General features: G+C 42.0%; 1 protein-coding gene across 1 annotated transcript; it reads left to right on the forward strand.

Moving 5' to 3' along the window:
* Positions 1-17,492: 17,492 nt before the first annotated feature.
* On the forward strand, positions 17,493-24,035 carry LOC123082600 (uncharacterized). The gene is made up of 7 exons (XM_044504900.1): positions 17,493-17,733; positions 19,814-19,900; positions 20,015-20,260; positions 20,367-20,534; positions 22,256-22,309; positions 22,422-22,568; positions 23,634-24,035. The coding sequence occupies exons 1-7, from the start codon at positions 17,617-17,619 to the stop codon at positions 24,000-24,002; spliced, it is 1,188 nt and encodes a 395-aa protein (XP_044360835.1). The 5' UTR covers positions 17,493-17,616; the 3' UTR covers positions 24,003-24,035.
* The last annotated feature ends 590 nt before the right edge of the window (positions 24,036-24,625 follow it).

A 24,625-nucleotide genomic window follows, 5' to 3' on the forward strand; every position in this document is an offset into this window, starting at 1 on the left:
GACCCCGCCTCACCGCCGTCTTCCCCGACCCCGCCTCACCGCCGTCTCCCCCGACCCCATCTCTCTCCCCGCCCTCTGTAAGCACTCTCCCCTTCCGATCCCTCTTGTTAATTTTCTTAGTATAACCCTAGCTATTTAGTGCTAGTTAGTATGAACCCTAGGCTATTTTTAGTGTTAGTTAGTTAATTTAGTGTTAGTTAGTTAGTTAGTTAGTATGAACCCTTAGCAGTAGTTCCTAGGTACTAATTAGTTAGTAAGAACTAGGTACTAATTAGCTAGGTACTAGTTTATTTTTATTTATAGTAAGTTTATTTTCAGTAAGAACTAATTGAATTAATAGAACATGTTAGTAAGAACTTGTTGCTATTTTTTTAGTTAAAGCAATTTTTCCCGCATCGACGTGGACGATGCCTATCCCGCATCCTCGTCGTCGAGTCGGTGGAGGACGACACCTACTTGACCAGATGGGCCTTGTCCGGGACTGGGCTCCGCCGGGGTGGTACTGGGAGGCACTACCTACCGGGGCGCAGGTTGGTGAGGAGCCAGCCTGTCGTTGACCCGAACCTTCTTTGGTGGCGGTCGCGTGGGCCAGTGACGGTCCAAAGGCTCGAGGACCCCGCGGAGGTGGTGCGTCATCATGTCAGTGAGGAGGACGGGCACGTCCGTCGCTACTTGTTTGCGTTGGAGCACAGGTTCTCCAATACCTGGCAGGTTCTCCAGGGATCTCACTGGAGCTATGATCCCGTGATGGTTCCTTCTCTGTGGGTGTCCACCGCCCGCGCCGATACCCGTCGTGTGCTAGGGTTTTAATTGTATTAGTGATGTTCCAACCTGGCAGTCGGGTCGGGTTTCACCGGGTCAACCCCAACCAGACCCATGCCCGAGTCAACTATCGGGCAGAGAGCCCACCCGCAACCCTACCCATGGGTCTAAACTCAGACCCATGCCCGACCCATCGGGTCACCCGACCCATTCGGACACCCATTGGGAAATAGATATATACATTAAGTATTGGGGAAAAAATTATTCTGTGGCCCACGCACACAGGTGTCAGCGTCATGAAGCGACATGCAAAGAAGCAGCCAACAGCTTGTTTTATAGACTCATCGATGGCTTCTTTCCCGTGGCCAGCCGAGGTGGGACTAAAGGTTTGGTAGGGGCAATGAACCAGCGGTGCTGATGCGTGTGTTGCATGGGCCGCTAGCTAAATATTTTGGGCCTTCATTTTGAGGAACGAGAGGGTTTGCATGAGTCGACTCTTTGTGCGTGGGCTTGAGGCTCTGTAACTACTACATGATGTATGTGTATCTTATGGCACACCTGTACATGATATAAAACATTTATATAACTATTAATATTAATCGGGTAACCCATCGGGCGGCCCATGGGTAGGACCTTATGCCCATACCCTACCCACGACTAATCGGGTTACCCATCGGGCTTACCCGCGGGTGAAGATGACGACCCATACCCTACCCATTTGGGTCGGGTGCCCATGGGCGCGGCCGCCCATGGGTCGGATTGCCGGGTTGAGTGATGTTATATGTATGACACTATTCAGGATGTATTAGTGATAATATTCGACGATGTACGAACACGCATGAGATGATTTACTTTTGCTTATTCAATGCATGCTAATTTGAGTCCTATAAGATATTTTGAAATGTATATCTTGTGTTTCTCAAATATGATATGTGCTTGCCCAAGTGGCCGGTCATGTTTGCAGGTTACACCTCCGAGTGGCCTATGTTTTGCCGGAGTGTTGATTCATTTCTGTTCTGGCAAATTTCAGGCGCTCGATATGTCCTATTTTAGCAAAGGTCATGCCGGATTTTTCCGTGAATTTTGGCATGACTTGTGCCAGAATATGTAGGAAATATCGAGTGCCCCGGATTTGTGTGTTGAGTATCCTGGTACTTGTCTTCGATCGATTTTCAATTAATGTTTTAACGATGAACATAGGAAATGTCTGACGACGAAAAGGATTTCGGTATTTGCAAATACTGCGAAGACGAGCGCGGCCTGTGCGACGGAATCTTCCTAGATGATGATAGGCGCTTCAGCATCAAGCTTGACGAGAACTTCGAAGTGGATGCAGTAAGTCACAACGACAAGTCCTTTTTCGTAATTAAGCATGACATATGCTTCATTTGCTTCAACTTATAATTTGTTTTTACTATTCTACTAGCGTATCCCCTGCCATGCAAGAGTTTTTGTATTGGATAAGATAGGCTGCAGTCGTACTATGGAGGTAAAGAAATTTTACTTGAAGACCGAGCATGGTTATATTTTCCACACAAAATTATACAATTCAGACAACTACACCTATTTTGGATGCAAAACATGGCGAGCACTATGCAAGACTTATGCATTTGAGCCTGATATGGTTATCACCTTTGATATTCGTCCGGAAGATGATATTGAATGTAATACCGACATCTGGGTCTATGTGCAGACGCCTCCAGTTATACCAAAATGTGAGTTTCTCAACCATATTTATGTCTTTGATATTTTTTATTCATAAATAGTTGACAATTAATTTCTATTGATAGCTTATTTCGGTGCAAGCAAACATGCCCATCGCTTGGTAGACAGGACCGTATACTGTGTCGGGGCTGAACTCAACTGCAAGGAGCTCAGTCATTATGTTTCATGGCTTGCGGATCTTGATACTGTCAAGACAAATTTTCTTCCTGGATTTAGAAATGTTAATACTGAAAACGTGCGACCAATAGTGTTCGTACTGAACTACGGTCACATCTATTTAGGAAGAATGGTAAGATTTTTAATATTTGTCCTCAGTGCATCTTTTCCATACATTATTTTTGAAGCTAAACTTCATTGCTAAGTATGTTACCATACGATGTTCTTCAACAGGGAGTCCCGATGAATGTTGTGCCTTATGGGATCGAGACTAAAGGTACCATGAGTATTATTAGCTTACGGACAAGATATCCTACAGATTACTGTAGTGCATTCAAGATTAGCGACGGATGCTTAATAGTGCAAGACTAGACCAAATATGTGATGGGGGAGCGCAGAGAAGTACTAGGGGGCAGCAAACAGAAGCGCATCCCACGATTAGGAGACAAGTTCATCTGCATGCTCCAACTTGATCAAGAAGGAGATCTACACATGTTTTATGTTATTTTACCTAAGAGAGAGCAGCAGGAGTGATTAGCTAGCTAGAAATGAGTTTGAGGATGATGATGTGCTACACATTTACTATGATGATAAAATAGCTAGTGTTGGTGGTAATGACCATGATGATTATTATTAGCTAGTGTTAGTGGTGATTAAATAAATAATGTTGGTGGTAATTACTATGATGAGGATTAAATAGCTTGTGCTGGCGGATTAGACTCAAGTGGAGGCAACATGTGGTGCACATCGAAAGTACTACTAGTCCAAACTAGATCAAGTTTGGATTAGTAGTATACTTTTGACATGCACCACATATTGCCTCCACTTAAACCTAATCCACCTTCATTTGACACACTGGACATAATGATGTAAACCTCATAACTAGTATTGTACCAATATTTGTACGATGGAGAGAAAACTGCATAAATACACTAAAACAAAAAAATAAAAAATGAATACTAGTAGCAATGGACAGAAAACGCGCTACCACTAGTTTCATTAGCAGTAGCATGGGCATGAACAAACGCTACAGCTATTTGTCCTAGCAGTAGCGCGCGCCGGCACGCGTTACTGCTAAGCAATAGCTGTAGCAACTTAAGTAGCGCGCCTACCCGCGCTACTAGTGAGCACAAAACCAGCGCTACTGCTAGGGTTTTCCCTAGTAGTGATGGCAAATTGAACACAAGTACATTTGATATACATGTTATTGATGTGTACCTTACTAGTGCTCGAAGTAGCCCCTAGTATTTGATACCTGTTCGGTTGTTAAGATGAGTAACTCGAAACAGGATTTGCACAATAAATAGAGACTAGTTGAGGGTGAAGTTACGATGTGTGTTGGATGTGGTTCCAAGATTGATATGATCATCATCGCACACTCCCTAAACTTTCGGGATTAGTGTTGAACCTAAATAAATGTTATTTGGTGTTTGCGTTGAGCATGAATCTGATTAGATCATGTTTATTGCAATACATTATTCATTTAAGACACAGAATAATTGTTATTCTATTTACATGAATAAAACCTTCTATGGTCATGCACCCAATGTTAATGGTTTACTGAATCTCGATCGTAGTGATACACATATTCACAATATTGACGCCAAAAGATGCAAATTTGATAATGATAGTGCAACATACTTGTGGCACTGCCATTTGGGTCATGTTGGTGTAAAGCACATGAAGAAACTCCATAAAGATGGAATTTTGGAATCACTTGATTATGAATCATTTGATACCTGCGAACCTTGCCTTATGGGAAAGATGACTAAAACTCCGTTCTTCGGAACAATGGAGCGAGCTAGTGACTTATTGGAAATAATACATACCGATGTATGCGGTCCAATGAGTGTTGATGCTCGTGGCGGGTATCGTTATTTTCTGACCTTCACAGATGATTTCAGCAGGTATATCTACTTAATGAAACACAAGTCTCAAATGTTTGAAAAGTTCAAAGAATTTCAGAATGAAGTGAAGAATCATCGTAACAAGAAAATCAAGTTTCTATGATCTGATCGTGGAGGAGAATATTTGAGTTACGAGTTTGGCCTTCATTTAAAACAATGTGGTATAGTTTCGCAACTCACGCCACCTGGAACACCAAAGCGTAATGGTGTGTCGGAATGTTGGAACCACACTTTATTGGATATGGTGCGATCTATGATGTCTCTTACGGATTTATCACTATCGTTTTCGGGTTATGCATTAGAGAAAGCTGCATTCACTTTAAACAGGGCACCGTCAAAGTCCGTTGAGACGACACCATATGAACTGTGGTTTGGTGACAAACCTAAGCCATCGTTTCTTAAAGTTTGTGGATGCGATGCTTATGTAAAAAGGCTTCAGCCCGATAAGCTCGAACCCAAATCGGAGAAGCGTATCTTCATAGGATATCCTAAGGAAACAATTGGGTACACCTTCTACCACAAGTCCGAAGGAAAGATTTTTGTTGCTAAGAATGGAACCTTTCTAGAGAAGGAGTTTCTCTCGAAAGAAGTGAGTGGGAGGAAAGTAGAACTTGATGAGGTAATTGTACCAGCTCTCAATTTGGAAAGTAGCTCGTCCGAGCAATCCGTTCCCGTGATGCCTACACCAACTGGAGAGGAAGCTAATGATAATGATCATGAAACTTCATATCAAGTTGCTACAGAACCTCGTAGGTCAACCAGAGCATTATCCACACAGTAGTACAGTAATCCTATTCTGGAAGTTATGTTACTTGAACATGACGAACCTACGAACTATGAAGAAGCTATGATGAGCCCAGATTTCAACAGATGGCTTGAGGCCATGAAATCTGAGATATGATCCTTGTATGAGAACAAAGTGTGGACTTTGGTGGACTTGCCCGATGATCGGCAAGCCATTGAGAATAAATGGATCTTCAAGAGGAATACGGACGCTGATGGTAAGTGTTACTATCTATAAAGCTCGACTAGTCGCAAAAAGGTTTTCGACAAGTTCAAGGTGTTGACTACAATGAGATTTTCTCAACCGTAGCGATGCTTAAGTCCGTCCGAATCATGATAGCAATTGCCATATTTTATGAAATCTGGCAAATGGATGTCAAAAACAGCATTCATTAATGGATTTATTAAAGAAGTGTTATATATGATGCAACCAGAAGGTTTTGTCAATCCTAAAGGTGCTAACAAAGTGTGCGAGCTCTAGTGTGATCCATCTGTGGACCGGTGCAAGCATCTCGGAGTTGGAATATACGCTTTGATGAGTTGATGAAAGCATATAGTTTTATACAGATTTCCAGAGAAACTTGTATTTACAAGAAAGTGAGTGGGAGCACTTCAACATTTTTGATAAGTATATGTGAATGACATATTGTTGATCGGAAATGAGGTAGAATTTGCTGAAAAGCATAAAGGAGTGTTTGAAAGGATTTTTTTTCAAAGAAAGACCTCGGTGAAGCTGCCTACATATTGGGCATCAAGATCTATAGAGATAGATCAAGACTCTTGGTAAGAATTTTTCAATGAGTACATACCTTGACGAGATTTTGAAAGAGTGAAAAATGGATCAGTGAAAAAGGAGTTCTTGCCTGAATTACAAGGTGTAAAAATTGAGTCAGACTCAAATCCCGACCACGGCAGAAGATAGAGAGAGAATGAAAGTCATTCTCTATGCCTCAGTCATAGGTTCTATAAAGTATGCCATGTTGTGTACCAGACCTATTGTGTGCCTTGCCAATGAGTTTGGCAAGGGGTACAATAGTGATCTAGGAGTAGATCACTAGAAAGCAGTCAAAATTATCCTTAGAGGACTAAAAAATATTTCTCGGTTATGGAGGTGATAAAGAGTTCGTCGTAAACAGTTACATCGATGCAAGCTTTTACACCGATCTAGATGACTCTGAGTCTCAATCTGGATACATATTGAAAATGGGAGCAATTAGCTAGAGTAGCTCCATGCAGAGCATTGTAGACATAGAAAATTTGCAAAAAACATACGACTCTGACTGTAGCAGACCCGTTGACTAAACTTCTCTCACGAGCAAAACATGATCACACCTTAGTACTCTTTGGGTGCTAATCACATAGCAATGTGAACTAGATTATTGACTTTAGTAAACCCTATGGGTGTTAGTCACATGGTGATGTGACCTATGGGTGTTAATCACATACAGATGTGAACTATTGGTTTTAAATCACATGGCGATGTGAACTAGATTATTGACTCTAGTGCAAGTGAGAGACTGAAGGAAATATGCCCTAGAGGCAATAATAAAGTTGTTATTTTATATTTCCTTATATCATGCTAAATATTTATTATTCATGCCAGAATTATATTAAGCAGAAACTGATACATGTGTAAATACATAGGCAAAACACCGTGTCCCTAGTATGCCTCTACTTGACTAGCTTGTTGATCAAAGATGGTTAAGTTTCCTAGCCATGGACATGTGTTGTCATTTGATGAACGAGATCACATCATTATGAGAATGATGTGATGGAAAAGACCCATCTGTTAGCTTAGCATTATGATCGTTCAGTTTTATTGCTACTGCTTTCTTTGTGTCAAATATATATTCCTCCGACTATGAGATTATGAAACTCTCGGACACTGGAGGAATAGCTTGTGTGCTATCAAACGTCACAACGTAACAGGGTGATTATAAAGATGCTCTACAGGTAGCTCCAAAGGTGTTTGTTGGGTTGGCATAGATCGAGATTAGGATTTGTCACTCCGAGTATCGGAGAGGTATCTCTGGGCCCTCTCGGTAATGCACATCATATGAAGCCTTGCAAGCAATGTGACTAATGAGTTAGTTGCGGGATGATGCACTACTGATCGAGTAAAGAGACTTGCCGGTAACGAGATTGAACTAGACACTACTAGGAAAACGGCTATAGATAAAATGGACACTAATGGCGCACCACATGTGTGGTGCGCCACTGCTATATAGCAGTGGCGCACCATATATAGGTACGCCATTAAAATCCAAATACTAATGGCGCACCACATACACAGTGCACCACTACTAACAAATTTTTTTATTTTTTTTCAAAACTAGTAATGGCGCACCAGGGGATAGTACGCCATTACTAGTTTAACTAGTAATGGCGCACCACACCCCCGGTGCGCCACTACTAACAATTTTTTTTTACTTTTTTTCAAAGTTAGTAATGGCGCACCACACCCACGGTGCGCCATTACTAACTTTGACCAAAAATTCCACCGAATGCACCCCCTCCCCTAGTGGACCGCCTTTTTAGTTTTAAAAAATAAATAAAAGAAAATGATGGAAATGTCAAAAAAATAAAAGAAAATAAGTTTCCCATGTGATATGTGGTCTATTTGTTGGGAAAATTTACAAATATGAATTTCGACTTTATTTGCAAAATCTCTCTGGAATTTGTAAAATGGGCATACCTTTTGCATACGAACTCGGATTAAAACGTTTTTATATGAAAAATCATCTACTCGAAAAGTTACATCCTAATTTAACTGGGGGGAACCCCCATTAAACATTTCCAAAATCCTCAAAAACCTAACAGAAAAAAGTTACGGGGCTTTCAAGATCTAGAGGCAAAAAAATTCAAACTTACTAGTGGCGCACCATTTGCTAGGTGTGCCACTAGTAACAGAAAAAAAATTAGTTTTGAATTTTTTTGGGGAATTTTTTTCAAAATATGATACGTAATATGAACGGAAGTTTGAAATATTTTTTCAAAATTTCATCACACTCATGAACATGAACAAAGTCCTAGACATCAACAAGGTTTAATAGGATTGATATGCTAGATATATCATCAAGTGTGTGTTAAGTGAGTTGGTGCTAGGGTTGGATAGAACTCTGAAGTTAAGCGTGCTTGGGCTGGAGTAGTGTGAGGATGGGTGACCTTTCAGGAAGTTTGACCACGGAGTGCGATTTGACTGGAGATTAAGCCATAGTGACTCGAGATTAAGAGGAAAAACAAAAAAAATTGAAATTTTTTTGAAAAAAAATTTCTAAATTTTTTTTGAAATGAAATTGTTAGGAATGGCGCATCATCTACAAGTGTGCCATTAGTAAGCCAGAGCACATGGGTAAATATGGCCCCCTGGGAGGCATACTAATGGCGCACCGTGTGATATACTAATGGCGCACTGCTTGGTGCGCCATTAGTATAGCAGATACTAATGGCGCACCAGTAGTGCGCCATTAGTAAAAAAATCTAATGGCATGCCCGAGATTAGGCCATAGTGATCCGAGATTAAGAAAAAAATGAAAAAAAATTGAAATTTTTTTGAAAAAGAAAATTCTGAATTTTTTTGAAAAGAAATTGTTAGTAATGGCGCATCATCTACAAGTGCGCCATTAGTAAGCAAGAGCACATGGGTAAATATGGCCCCTGGGAGGCATACTAATGGCACACCGTGTGATATACTAATGGCACACTGCCTTGTGTGCCATTAGTATACCAGATACTAATGGTGCACCAGTACTGCGCCATTAGTAAAAAATTCTAATGGCGTGATGCTAGTGGTGCACTTGTAGTGCGCCATTAGTAGCCCAAACAGGTGCGTCACTAGCAGGCCTTTTCCTAGTAGTGAGGTATGCAGATACCGACAATCGAATCTCGGGCAAGTAACATACCGATGACAAAGGGAATAACTATGTTGACATTGTGGTTTGACCGATAAAGATCTTTGTAGAATATGTGGGAACCAATATGAGCATCCAGGTTCCGCTATTGGTTATTGACCGAAGAGGTGTTTCAATTGTCTACCAAAATAAGCATTGAAGTCTTCTTGTTTAACAATAAAATTATCAAACTCATCCAAGCTTGACTAGCAAACTTAGTAGATGGGATTTCACACTTATCAAATATATAGAGAGAATTTACCTTTACTACCTGTGTCGGGTTATCAAGACCATGTATCTCTTCAATAGGCGGTAAATTCTTAACATCTTCAGCTTTAATACCTTTTTCTTTTATAGATTTCTTTGCCTCTTGCATATCTTCAGGTCTAAGAAATAGAATACCCATTTTTTCGGAGTTGGCTTAGGAGTTGATTCGGGAAGTGTCCAATCATTATCATTACTCAATATATTATTTAATAGCAATTCAGCTTGCTCAACAGTTCTTTCCCTAAAAACACAACCAACACAACTATATTCAGGTGTTCTCTAGAAGCATCGGTTAGTCCATTATAAAAGATATCATGTATTTCATTTTTCTTGAGAGGATGATCAGACAAAGCATTAAGTAACTGAAGAAGCCTCCCCCAAACTTGTGGGAGACTCTCTTCTTCAATTTGCACAAAAACTAAATATTTCCCGCAAGGTAGCTTATTTCTTATGAGCGGGAAAATATTTTGCAGACAAGTAATAAATCATATCCTCGGGACTACGCACACAACTAGGAGCAAGAGAATTAAACCATATCTTAGCATCACCCTTTAACGAGAAAGGAAACAATTTAAGAATATAGTAATAGCGAATTTTTTCCTCATGAGTAAATAGGGTGGCTGTATCATTCAATTTAGTAAGATGTGCCACAACAGTTTCAGATTCATAGCCATAGAAAGGATCAGATTCAAGCAAAGTAATTAACTCAGAATCAACAGAGAATTCATAATCCTTATCTATAATACCTAAATAGTTGATCCCCACTATCTTATTTCTCTTGACATGCAAGCTATCCACATCACCATTCAACATGCAGCCACTCACCTCACTCCACCTCATTAGTCTAGCCACATCATCTTATTTTTGTGATGATTTAATTTATCTTCTGTCAGCTTCACGGTTTTTGTTAATAAAATTAGAGGCAACCTCGGTGAGTCACGTTCCCGAGCCGCATACTACTGCGTTGTCTCGCATGCCCATATGACTCGCGATCTTGCGACGGCTCATATGTTCTGGAACTAATGCAAGCATCCGAAGAGACATGACTGATCGCCTCTCCAAATCATGGCAAGTGCCTCAACATTGCATCCTCATCCCCTTTCAAATCTTGCTCGACGCAGAAGGGATAGGAGGAGGATGGAGGAGGATATAGAAGGAGTGGCCGCAGGCAGGGGATGGGAGGATCGCATCTCCCCAACGTGCTGCCGCAGCAACATCTGAGCTTGCTGCCGCTGAAGTCGCCCATCTGCGTAGCGCGGTGTCTGTGTGCTCCCCGTCCGGCCTCTGAGTACCGCCGGCAGCCGGGCGCGTCCCCATGGATGGGACGGGGGACCAACTCGAGTCCATCGTCATGTGGGGAGTTCTGATGAAACGAGATTTGCGCTCTTGCCGACTGTCGTCCAACTACAGTCTCCTACCGAGTCCAATCTCCCATTTGCAGAGGTAAAGTTCAACCTTATTCGTCATCCCTTAACACACCATGCTCCGACCCCAAGTTCTTATATCCCAAGCCTTAAAAATCTTCTCAGCATATATGTGTGCTACAACCAGCAATCCCAATCTATAAGGCTAATCAAGCACAAAATAGAGGTGTCTACACATCAATTTTTAGCAGATCGAACTGCCGGCGTACTCGATGACGTCACCCGGGGCGCTATAGCGGACTGGTGACATTGTCGTTTAAGTTCTCCCCACTTCAATGTCAGGCAAGTCATCCCTGACATTAGCTCACATGCTTTCTTGTTGGATCTACTATGCGTCTGAGGTCTTTCTTAACTGAATTTGTTTGACGTATATGAGCCAAAATATGAGGTTTCTCTTAGCACAAACAGAGGCGATGTAAAGTCTTCTACATTTTGTAAGCATCAGGATGCACATGTTTTTTATGTTCGAATGTTGTTTCTTATTTAGGGAATTTATTCTTCCTCATCCCCCTTTTTCAGTTCCCATTTGGACATTTTCCACACGATGTTGCATTGCAGTTTCATGTTGGGATGGAAGGCTAACTCTCTGTCCTCTGATCTGATAGATGAGAATACGTAAGTTAAGTCTTTATGGTGCATGGAATTTGTAATTCTTTTTAACTTAAATTGAAAAAAATATTTACAGCTATTTTAATGTACATTCAGTATAATTTACAATGGTGTGCACATAGACAGAGTTCTTTATATTACAGCTAATGCCACAGACGTAATATTGATGACTAGCTAATTTTTATGGCCTCTTACTACCCACTAGAGGTAAACTCATATTTCACCATTTTGTTAGCAAGATTGCATTATTATTTCATGGATCTCAGTATTTTGGTTTGCTAAAGAGAACAAATTACCTTGGCAAAATTTCATTCAACCAAATCGCATTAAAATATATAGCAACAAATTCCCGCAGCAACGCGCGGGGTATCATCTAGTTAGTAATACAGATAGGTGAAGTAGCAAAAGCAAGATCATATATATTGCATTGTAGCATTCAAAGACTTTTATTTCATCTTAGCTAACCGTTTCTTAAGATCATATCTATCATTGCAAGAAAGAAAGTCTCTAGCAGTTTCTTCATCCATAACGTAACTCTCAGGTACAACAGGCAATTCATATCTAGGGGGAGAATCTTCATCATCACTTTCATTAATATCATCAGTTTCAGTAATTTCATTCTCTCTAACCCTAGCAAGTTGTTCATCAAAAAATTCACCTAGTGGCACATTATTATCAAACAGAGAAGTAGTATCATCATAAGCATCATGCATAGTAGAACTGGCATCATCAATAATACGCGACATATCAGAATCAATAGCAGGTGTAGGTGTCGAAAGTTTACTCAAAACATAAGGGGAATCAAGTGCAGAGCTAGATGACAGTTCCTTACCTCCCCTCATAGTTGAGGAAAAAATCTTGGTTCTTTGATCTTTCAAATTCCTCACAGTGATCAACAGATATAAATCCCAAGTGACTCAAAGAATAGAGCTATGCTCTCCGGCAACGGCGCCAGAAAAAGGTGTTGATAACCCACAAGTATAGGGGATCGCAACAGTTATCGAGGGTAGAGTATTCAACCCAAATTTATTAATTCGACACAAGGGGAGCCAAAGAATATTCTCAAGTATTACCAGCTGAGTTCTCAATGCAACCACACCTGAAAGAATTAATATCTGCAACAAAGTATTTAGTAGCAAAGTAGTATGAAAGTAACGGTGACGGTGGCAAAAGTAACAGTAGCAGCTTTGTAGCAATCGTAACGGTGGCAACAGAAAAGTAACTAAGCAAAGATCAATATATGAAAAAGCTCGTAGGCAATGGATCAGTGATGGATAATTATTTCAGATGTAATTCATCATGCAATGGTCATAACATAGGGTGACACACAACTAGCTCCAGTTCATCAATATAATGTAGGCATGTATTCCGAATATAGTCATACATGCTTATGGAAAAGAACTTGCATGCCATCTTTTGTCCTGCCCTCCCGTGGCAGAGGGGTCCTATTGGAAACCAAGGGATATTAAGGCCTCCTTTTAATAGAGTACCGGACCAAAGCATTAGCACTTAATGAATACATGAACTCCTCAAACTACGGTCATCACCGGGAAGTGTCCTGACTATTGTCACTCTGGGGTTTGCCGGATCATAACACGTAGTAACTGACTATAACTTGCAAGATAGGATCAGGAACAATCATATATTCATGAAAACATAATAGGTTCAGATCTGAAATCATGGCACTCGGACCCTAGTGACAAGCATTAACCATGGCAAAGTCATAGCAACATCTTAGAACATAATGGATACTAGGGGACAAACCCTAACAAAAGTAACTCGATTACATGGTAAATCTCATCCAACCCATCACCGTCCAGCAAGCCTATGATGGGATTACTCACATATGGCGGTGATCATCATGAAATTGGTGATGGAGGATCGTTGATGATGACGATGGTGACAGATTCCCCTCTCCGGAGCCCCGAACGGACTCCAGATCATCCCTCCCGAGGAAGAATAGGGCTTGGCGGCGGCTCTGTATCGTAAAACGTGATGAATCCTTCTCTCTAATTTTTTTTCTCCCCGAAAGTGAATATATGGAGTTGGAGTTGAGGTAGGTGGAGGTCCAGGGGGCCCACGAGGCAGGCGGCGCGCCGTAGGGGGGGCGCCCCCACCCTCATGGATAGGGTGTGGGTCCCCTTCTGTTGATTCTTTCGCCAGTATTTTTTATTAATTTCAAAAAGTGACTCCGTGAAGTTTCAGGTCATTTCGAGAATTTTTATTTCTGCACAAAAAGAACACCATGACAATTCTACTGAAAATAGCGTCAGTCCGGGTTAGTTCCATTCAAATCATGCAAATTAGAGTCTAAAACAAGGGCAAAAATGTTTGGAAAAGTAGATACGTTGCAGACGTATCATTACATAGGGACCCAAAACATAAAACTATGGTTAGTCATGCCTTCATTATATTTAGTAGTTAGCCGGGTTGGAAGGTGGGTGTATAATGATAAGGACATGTTAGTCATTGGTTTGCAAAATTTTAGCTTAGGCTCTATCCACATGACACGGATCAAACAATCAAATACATGACATCTAGGCCAATATTCCACAACCTTGAGAATGATCTAGTCTTCCTAAGCACCTTTGTCACTTCTGCATTCAACTAACTTTTATTGTCATTTAATTACTTACAACTATGGAATCAATCAAACAAATGATTTTCACTTAGTTGGTGGCTTTTGCATCATCCTATTTATTTCTACAAACTAATTTCTTCTCCTACTCATTGGTTTGACAATCTTAGTTATTGAAAATATCTACAAAATACACCCTATGCTAGTGAGTATCAATCCCCCAGCTAGGTACCTTCGCAAAATCATGTGTCCTGGGCACTCCCGACCAATAAAAAAACCTCTACCCGAGAATCCTCCATGACTTTCGTCTTACCTTTTCTAGAATGTTAATTTTTGGCTTTGTCATTAGTTGGTAAAGGGTATTATAGTATTAATTTAATATTTTCCTTTGTTTGTGTCCGACACTTTGCAAGAACAAACATGGACATGTATTAATTTAATAGTTTCCTTGCCCCTTTAGGTATCTCAAAGGAGTATAACGTAAACAATAGCTAAGTGACAATAACTGTAATAAGGATAAGGCACCCTAGTAGGAAGTGAGCTTCCTTCGTCGAAATACATTGCCCATCTGTCTTCATCAGTTCACACTTTTGGAGCAACTCGTCAGTGCATGAATTCGTTATAGTAACCGTGTCAAGAGGTCTTGAGTTCAAGGCCTGCAAGCTCAGTATCGTAAAAACTATTCTGAGGTCTACATCGATCCCATGTATGCGAACTAAATAAGCCTAGACATGAGGGGGTATTGAAACATATTGCCCATCTCTCTTCATCTGTTTAGACTTTTGAGTAACTGGTCGGTGCATGAATCCAATACTTTTAAACAATTGGGCTTTTTTCAAACAGGTCCTTAGTACACTTCCACTCCTTGTTCAGAATCTTAAAATGATGGAGAGGGATACCAAAATATCGAAATTGGAGTTAGGCAATTTCACAACCATGTTGCACATACAAATACTTATTTAGCCTTACCAAAGTAATTGAGCTCTCTCTTGTGGACATTGATCTTGAGGCCAAAGAGCTTCACGCAGAGGTATAATGTTAGTTTCGTATCAAATGTCTTGGCCATGCCATGTCCGCATGTTTAAGGATGGACACCCCATTGTCCATTAGGTTTGGTGTCATGCACTTACTTGCCCATCCATTTTAGCCCATGAAGTGAAGACATCTAACATATTGTCCACAACATTGAAGACGATTTGTGACTCAGGATCCCATGGCGCAAACGCTTCATAATTTGGAAATAAATGATCGATGGAGAGTAGTATTTGTTGGAAAGCAGCTCTCCAGCTCCAAATTTCATGCATGATTTGGAGTTTTAAAGATAAAACAAAGTGGATAAACATACACATTAGCAGAATAGCAAAAAAAATCCCAAATGGATGCCTTTAATGGGCTCATTGTTCTAGCTCCAAAAGTTCGTAGGGGCCAGAAATGACACCAGCTCAAAACATTCTTCGAACTACTGTTATAATTAAGTGTGGTAGATGCTAGCACACGGAAGTGTTCTCTATTTTTGGCCCTTTTGTAGATATATTTCTGCATTTACACTTAGAAATTGATTCCATTTCTATTGGGTGATCCACCATACGAATCTCCCTTGTAAATTGAACCGGTTACTGTGACGAATTCTGGGGTACTACAAATAAGGCGGTTTTCATAACCCCTAGTTAGAGACGGGACAAAAAATATTGCATCTAGCCTACAAATAAATAAAAAACATCACTGCAAATAGTTTGTGCAGTAGTGTTACCATCTAGCTCCCATTGTCAATACTAGGTATATTGTAAATATTGTATGTCTACATACCATAAAACACTTCAAACTTTGATTAATTATTATTTTAGATGTTTTCAATGAAAACATAAAAATATTTCTTAAAATTAAGTTTGTAGAGTAGCAGGTGGTGGAAAGGACTGCAATAAAATCCAATTTGGCACAGCTCTAACTACAAGATCTATGTATGATTTGGAGTAGGATAAACATAGTAGTCACATAGACATTTACTTCGGAATAATACTCCACAAAAAATGTCATACTCAATGCTTTCAATGGGCCCATAGCTCTAGAACTGTCAGGTCTCCATGCGTCCGTAGATAAACCTATCCTAAAAAAAAAAGGAAAACGTGAAGACCTAACAGAACGAGGGGCTTCTACCAAAATTATTGGGTGTACATATGGATATCCATGTCCTTCTGTAGCTGCGCCCATGCCTCCAATGTGTCCCGTTTGTTGAACTGTAACGTTGTACATCTACACATTGTATTGATGCTTGTCTCTTAGTCTGTTATAACCAGGTCCTCGAAGTGTGACACCTCACTTTTCATTCTCCACCGTGGCACCTCTGTCGTCTATCTCTTGCTCTATGTCGACAACATCATCCTCACCGTCAGTACCACCAGCCTGCTTCAGTCGCTTGTCGAATCCCTTGCCGGTGAGTTCTTCATGAGTGATCTCGGTGATATCCATCACTTTCTTGGGGTGAATGTGCACCGCTCCGCTGCTGGTCTCTTCCTCTCTCAGGAGCAGTATGCGCTTGAGATTTTAGATCGCGCCGGCATGCTTAACTGCAAGCCCATTTCCACCCCTGTCGACACTAGTAGTAAGATATCCGCCACTACGATCCCACACACTATCGCTGTCCTGATCTTTCGTATGCCATGCAGCAGCTTTGTCTCGTCATGCATGTCCTTATGGATGGTCACTACCAGCTGCTTAAGCGGGTTCTTCACTAGCTTCGTGGCACCACACACTGTGGGCTTCAGCTCTACCGCTCGTCCTCGCATTATCTCCTTGCTTATAGTGATGCCGACTGAGCCGGCTGTCCTGACACCCGTCGTGCCACCTCGGGCTGCTGCGTGTTCCTCGGCTCCAACCTCGTCTCTTGGTCCTCCAAGCGAGAACACACGGTGTCCCGATCCAGTACCGAGGCGGAGTACCGCGCGGTCGCTAACTGTGTGGCTGAGTCGTGCTGGCTCTGCCAGTTTTTCATTGAGCTTCATTGTCCTCCTCGCCGAGCTAGGATTGTGTACTGTGATAATGTGAGTGCTCACTCCATTTGAAGCTCTTCGACCATGCGAAGCTTTAACGGCCGCAACTAAAATATACGGTGGCGAGGTCAAGCCTGCAAGAAACAAGAGATGATTCATTCAGGCGTGATGTTCCCTTGGGATCACCTTGCCGTATATTTATATTGCAATAGATCGATCCACGACCAGAGATCGTTTACAGAACGGACCGATTCCGTCATGGCCATCAAGGCCGTGTGCATCATGGACTCCAAGTTCCTAGTAGTAGTCCTATAGGTATTCCAACAAGGCCGACGGAGACGTCGATCGTCTGCACTCTCGGCTGGCCATATAAAACGCCAGGACGCTCCGCCTCCTCTCGATCACTCATATATAGCACGGCAGCCGAATCTAGGAGAACCTACACCAACAGGCTTGCAGATAGCTAGCACAGTGGCGGTGACGCGAGCGTGCTTGGTCGCGCTCGTTGTGGCTCTTACGTTTCTCTTCATGGAGGGCCGGGCGACGGCAGCCCGGAAGATGTCAGCCGGGAATTTGGTGCAGCGGCGGCGGGAGGTGGGAAGCCTCCTCAGGCGGCTCAATAAGCCTCCTGTCGCAAGCATTCAGGTACATATGTAGTTATGCCGCGTACTTTCACGTTCGGTTTGATTGTACGATGGAAGTCTTGCTTCTCTGGTGTTATGCGTTGCTCAGCACACATGCATGTTTAACTGGAGTAGCTTGCATTTATTTGATCCTTGTTTATCATTAGCTTGCGTGTTCTTGTAAGTGTTTAACGTCGCTCAGTCTTACAAACCATGCAGATGCATGCAAAGAAATTGGGAATGTAGAAGGGATAGATAAGGATTGGCGTAACACAATGTATATATTATCAAACCTCGAGTGCGAGTATATATTGAGCACAAGAGTTGAAGGGCAAGACACCTCCTAGAGATAAGATGGAAATATTCTATCTAATCCCTGGCAATCTCTAACTACAAAATATATATCTAACATCCCCGCAACCATAGTGATAGCTTTGCGAACAACAAAGCGTTGTGGACGGTTAGACTGAACAGAATAGCAGCGATGGACTGACATCCCCCGCAGTCATAAACGGTAGCACCGCAGACGGTGTCGCGTGGCGGACGCATTGACTGTAGAGAAAACCGACGAGTTGCTCAAGCGAGGTGATAGCCCTTTACGCTGGTGTCGATGTAGCCCGAGAGCGTAGGATGATGTACCCGTGGTCGAGGAAGCCGTGCGAGGGACGCCGTGGTCGATGTTGAGTCGGGGTGGCCGGTGTCAAGGTAATCGCTGTGGATCGGAAAGAAGAGCGACGGCGGCTAGGTTAGGAGAGTGGCGAAGGTGCTCGAAGTAGGCAAGGCAGAACCCGGCAACGTGACGAACACATGTGCAAACGCTACGTTCTCACGCTAAGGAAGGTGTTACGGCACATACCACACAAAAGTCGATGCACGTGGACAGCGAAGTGGACAACGTGCTACGTCACTACGCCTCGAAGGGGTGATGCAGCGCCAACGCGCGGGTTGGGGCAACGGCGGGGAAGACCTCAGGGCGGCGGCAAGGACCGCATGCTACGGTCACTACAGCCCGATGGGGCGACACAGCAGCCCCCGAGGGTCGGTGCAGCCACCGGGACGGTTGGTGGCGGTGCACCGCGAGCCGCGGCACTATGGCCCAAAGGGACGATGCAGCGACAACATGCGGGTCGGTGCAACCACGGGAAGAACCATGGTGAGGCGGCGAAGACCGCGTGCCACGCTCTCTAAGGCCTAATGAGGCAACGCAGCGGCAGCGGGAAGGTCGGTGCAGCCATGGAGACGACCTGAAGCGAACGACCACGAGACGAAGGTGGACCGCGGGTCGCGGCACTACGACCTGAGTGGCAACGCAGCGGCAGCACGCGGATCAATGCATGCGTAGGAAATACCATGGAACGGCGGTGCTGCGACCGATGGGACGACACAGTAACAATCCATTGCTCGATCGGTGAACATACTCATTGACGATCTTTACGGAATTCGGCACAGACGCGCACAGGTGCGGTTGATCAGGCCGGACGACGTGCGTTTGGCAGCCTGACGCGCAGAAGCGTGGACGCGTACGCACGCGAGCTGCCTCCAGCACACGGGACGCTGCATGACCAACTAACGTGCATGCACGAGCAACGCTCAACATGCAGGAGCAGCCACCATGCACGAACAGCGTGGACCACGGCCGAACCAGCGCACTGACTAGCGACATGCGTGAAGCCTGCTTAGTGTGTAGCCGTAGGCTCGGTTCCGCTCGAAGAAGTGGCAGCGACGGCCGGCGGTGGGTGTGCGAGCGGAGTGGCATTAAAGCAGCGTCGGACGGAGCGTCGCCTGCCAAACCTCGTCGCACAGTCGAAGATGGCCGGTGTAGTCGCCGTCGAGGTCGGGGTAGAGGCGTGTCCAATCTTTGTTATATTTACTAACATATGAATTTAATCTAATATATTGAACCCTATTCATTTTAACAAAATTAAATGAATACAACGAGTAGATATTTTATGCAGTCACCAAAAACAAATCACATTATCCTATTCTATATTATTCATTGTCCATAAGTAGAATGTAGGAAAGATCTATTTTTTTCTAGTTTGCTTGCACTATTATCTATTTTTCCTATCTTGTTACAATAATTAATTCCTAGAAATTAACAGAGCCCGGATGGAGATATCATGGATTGTGTGCATATCAGCGAACAACCTGCATTCGACCATCCTCTCCTCAAGAACCATACTATACAGGTAATATTTGGCACATCTTTCATTTTCATATAACGATTGATTATAAGAAGTTGCAGTGCCCCATATATCACACTCACGTATCAGGATATCACTCGGTTATTGTCATATTTTCAGATGTGTCCTTCTTACAACCCAAAAGGCATGCAACATCATTCCAATATCACACCCCATCTAATCACCCAAACATGGCATCAAAATGGAAAGTGTCCTAAGGACACCATACCAATACGAAGGACCAAGGAGGAGCATGTCTTGAGGGCCAGTTCAGTTTGGAGGTTTGGCACGAAGATGCGTAGGAGCATCCCACTTGTCAATCCAATCAATGACACTAACACACCCAATATATTAAGGGGCCACCAGGTAAAACACCATTTAAGAATATATGATTAATAATCTTCTTCTTAGATTGGTACTATAGTTATTTTGATATTTACACATTTAACTTTGTTTCTCTCCCATTAAGCAGTATGCCGCCGCATCTGCACGGTACGATAAGTGCTACGGAAGCAAAGGCACCTTCAATATGTGGAAACCAGCGATTGCCAGGGCCAATGACTTCAGTTTAACACAGCTTTGGATCACTGCGGGTTCCTACAATGGCAACAACCTCAATACCATTGAAGTAGGATGGCAGGTGAGACCTCAGAGTTAAACGTTAAATCCACCATCATAAAAGATCTATTAAACTCAACCTTTTAGCATCCGTGCATGATATATGTGCTTTGAAAGAGCCAGAACATAAGAATGAGCTAGACTAGGTTGTCCATTCGTAAAGTTTGTTCTTTCTCATTAGTTGTGCTTGCAACATTTTTCTAATACCTAAGGACATGTAGACATCTTAAACTGTAAATAACATTTTTCTTTCTACATGCCCATTTTATCAATTGATATTATTAAAGAAAACATGTATTAATATTTAATTATAAAAAGGAGTTTACCACACAACTAAATCAATTGGAATATTGAGTAATCACAATTCATGAATTGCTAAGCTTTAGTAAACCTGACCTGAAGTAACTGAGATTACTATTTAGGGTTACTGTAATGATAGTCAACATATTTAATCTACCTCTTATATTTAATGAATGACAATAACAACTTGGGTTAAAGTATATTAATGCTTTATGGCCAAAAAATGTAATTATAGATAATATACTGTATTCATATTAAATTGTTGTAACATATTTACATTGTAACACAAAAACTTTATTTTTTAATTATGCCACTTACCAATCTTTGATAGTGGAAATACAACTTCTCCGTTACCGTGGTGTTGGCTAAAATGTTTGCTCATAACACTTTACTAATAGATAGTGGAGTGCATAATATAATATATTTTTGTTTCAACTAAACACATGGATAAATAAAGTTATAGCGGATTAAACTAGGAAGCCAGAATTTGAACTAATGAAACCATGATGGATGGCTACAACAAGAGCTGACATAACTCAAGCTAAGTTTTCAAATTAGCACCTATAAAAAACATAAAGGGCCGGAATGCAAGTTGGAAAAACTATCAATCAGGATGTGAAAATTGGTTTGTAATAGAAGTCTTTTTTACCAGGATAAAATTGCATGGTATATATACAAGATTGTGAAAAATAGGATAAGAAATTTGATTAGCCATGGACCTCAAATTTTATCCACGAACATCCAATTCTTCTGTATCTTATAAAATACTTAAGTCTCATATGCCCCTGTGGGAGCATGGGTTCATGGACTAGTGAGGTACATTAGGCATGTGAAATTATTTTTGACACTATTAAGTGCTATAGGAAAACTATATCATCAATATTATAAAGGAATTTACTACATATATAAGCATGTATAGCGTGAACATTTAAAAGGACTCAACTAAACAAACAAGCAACCAAAATTCTATGAGCCATCACATGTGTTGAAGGGATAAGATGCAACTAACGAGGGATTGGAATAAAGAATTTGGAGAAAGGAGTAAAAAGAGGGAGATTCCATGGGCATTTCTCATATTGGTGCCCTTTTTGGCATGGCATCACACTGTATTTGGATAATTGCAATGGAAGGAAGGAAGAAACAAGCTGTCTACAAAGACTTATTCTTGCTTGTTTTTGTTTGCTGTAGCAAACAAAAAACCTCAACCCCCCCTCCCTCTCTCTCTCTCTCTCTCTCTCTCTCTCTCTCTCTCTCCTCCGTCTTTGTGTGTGTGGGTGTATCAATTATATATCTATGTATCTCTTCCACCTAATTAATAAATCCCATGTCGTCATGCTTAGACATAGCTATTATACAAGTCAAAAACATTTTGTAATGGTCTAGTCAGTTGTGCCTTATCTTTCATTGTGCCTAACGGCCTTATGCTCTCTACAAATATTGTAGGTTTATCCAAATCTATATGGTGATAGCAATACCAGACTCTTCATCTACTGGACCGTAAGATAAACTTCATATTCCATTTTATCTTGATAAATGATAGTATTGGGACCTTTCCTAAGGTTTGGAATAATACTAAAATACTAACTTTCTATTGTATGGAATATTGTAGCGTGATGCGTATCAAACTACAGGATGTTACAACCTATTATGCTCAGGGTTCATCCAAACAAGAAATCAAATCACAATTGGCGGCAGTATCTCCCCAACATCCACCTATGGTGGCACACAATATGACATCGATATTTTAGTTTGGAAGGTAACAAAATAGAATAAGATTTCCAATCATAAATATTTTTAGTTGTGTGCGCCTACCAATTCAATCAAAGTTGTGAAGCTATAGGGGAAAAGTGGAAATTCACTTATACTTTAATATTCCCCGTGATGTGCAGGTTCTCTTACACCAAAATGTTCAAATAGGAGTCTACTAAATATTCTTATTTTATTACATCCCCTAGGATTTAAACTCGAGACCTCTTGCTTTGAGTTGCATGCACCGACAGTTTCAAGCCAAAAACCGTATGTTCACTTACACTCCAACATTAAGCATGAAATATCAAATTCATGAGTCGGCATAGAGAATCCATGCCAACCTCTTGTTCTTTGGGAAACTGTGTTTCCTTATTCTGTTTTGGTTCAATAATGGATTAGACATTAGACATTGTCCTATGCACATTTAATAATTGTCCACAAATGCAATAATGTCATGCTAGCTATCAAGTTACTCCTTACCCAGTTAGTGTTGAGACATATAAATACGAGCCACATACTTAACTAGGGTAAAGCAGGTAAGACATTTTAATATTACATTTATTTGCAATTAAAGGTTACACATCTTGTGAATTTTATGGGATGTCCGCACCACCACATGATCCTCGGGTAGCATAAAAGGGCGTACTTCTACCCTAGATGCATGATTGCATTCCTCGAAAAAAAAGATGCATGATTGCATGCATCGTCAAGAGGACGTCTCATTATTGTAGATTCTCCAGTTACATAGATGGTTGAGTCTGTCTCTTTCTAGTTTGATTGGCGGACTCGAGTATTTTAGTGCTCAAATAATTTACCTTGCTTTAGTCTCATGGTTGTTGGAACATATTTTTACAATGCAAGTCTTCTAAATCACGAATTGATTAAGCTACACATCTATAATACATATCATATTTGAGCTCACTAACAAAAGCACTCATCCCTGTCAGCTCACCCTGGCCTTTAGTGTTCCCTTTTCGGCCTTGATTTTGACACTTACAGAATTTAAACAATATTCCCTCCTCATGTTTAATCATCTGTGTTTTATTCTATAGTATATATTTTTTCCTTGTAGGACCGAGCAGGGGGTAATTGGTGGCTACAAGTTGGAGGATATAATGTTGGGTATTGGCCATCGTACATCTTCTCTGACTTGGCACATAGTGCCTCCACTATTATGTGGGGCGGCGAGATATTTTCACCTGATGTCGGCCAAACATCCACACATATGGGCAGTGGACACTTTCCAAATGAAGGGTTCGGTAAGGCGAGTCACATCAAGAACATCCAAGTGGTAAATTCATCCAACTGTCTCAATCCCCCACGTGATGTGGGCTTGATAACTGAGCAGAACAATTACTATAATGTGCAAAGTGGCAACTATGGTGACTGGGGAACTTACATCTACTATGGTGGGCCTGGGAATAACCCTAACTGCCCATGACGAGTATCACTTTCTATACCTACTATTAAAGAGAGGATGATTTCATGGTTTTTCATCCGTCATCTCTTTACATCAGTTAAATCTGTGTTAAAGATTAACGGCCGAGATTAAAAGAAACGCACACAGCAATGTTTACGACCGTTTCTCCTTTATATACGCAAGGCGTGCTTGAAAAAATTAGAGGAAAGAAATGATCCGTTTTCAGCCTCGGTGCTCGCGTCCCAGCCCGTGGCATCGTGTTTCTTCGTCGGGGCTGCTGCTGCGCCGGGTGTCGTCGCGGCTCAGGCATGTTCCACGTGGTGTGGTTCATGTCATCATCCATTTTCGCACTGCTCATAGCTGCCGCACACCGTGTTCACGTACGCGGCCACGCTGCCCCTGGCTCTCACCTTCCTGCTGCTTGCAAAGGCCTGTGTCGCCGGCATTCTGCACGAGGACCAGCACCAGCGGCAACAGGCATGCATGTCACTGCCGCCTGCGGCGCCGTTGCGCGCACGTACTCGAGTGACTCGTCATGCTCTTGTTTGCGCAATAAGCCATCTCCGTGTGGTGGTGACCAGCGTCGGGCACGCCAGTTCTGGTCCATGGAGTGTGTGGTCATGTGTGTGTGTCTGGGCACGGTG

This window comes from Triticum aestivum, chromosome 4A, assembly GCF_018294505.1.
Source record: "Triticum aestivum cultivar Chinese Spring chromosome 4A, IWGSC CS RefSeq v2.1, whole genome shotgun sequence".
Lineage (NCBI taxonomy): Eukaryota > Viridiplantae > Streptophyta > Magnoliopsida > Poales > Poaceae > Triticum > Triticum aestivum.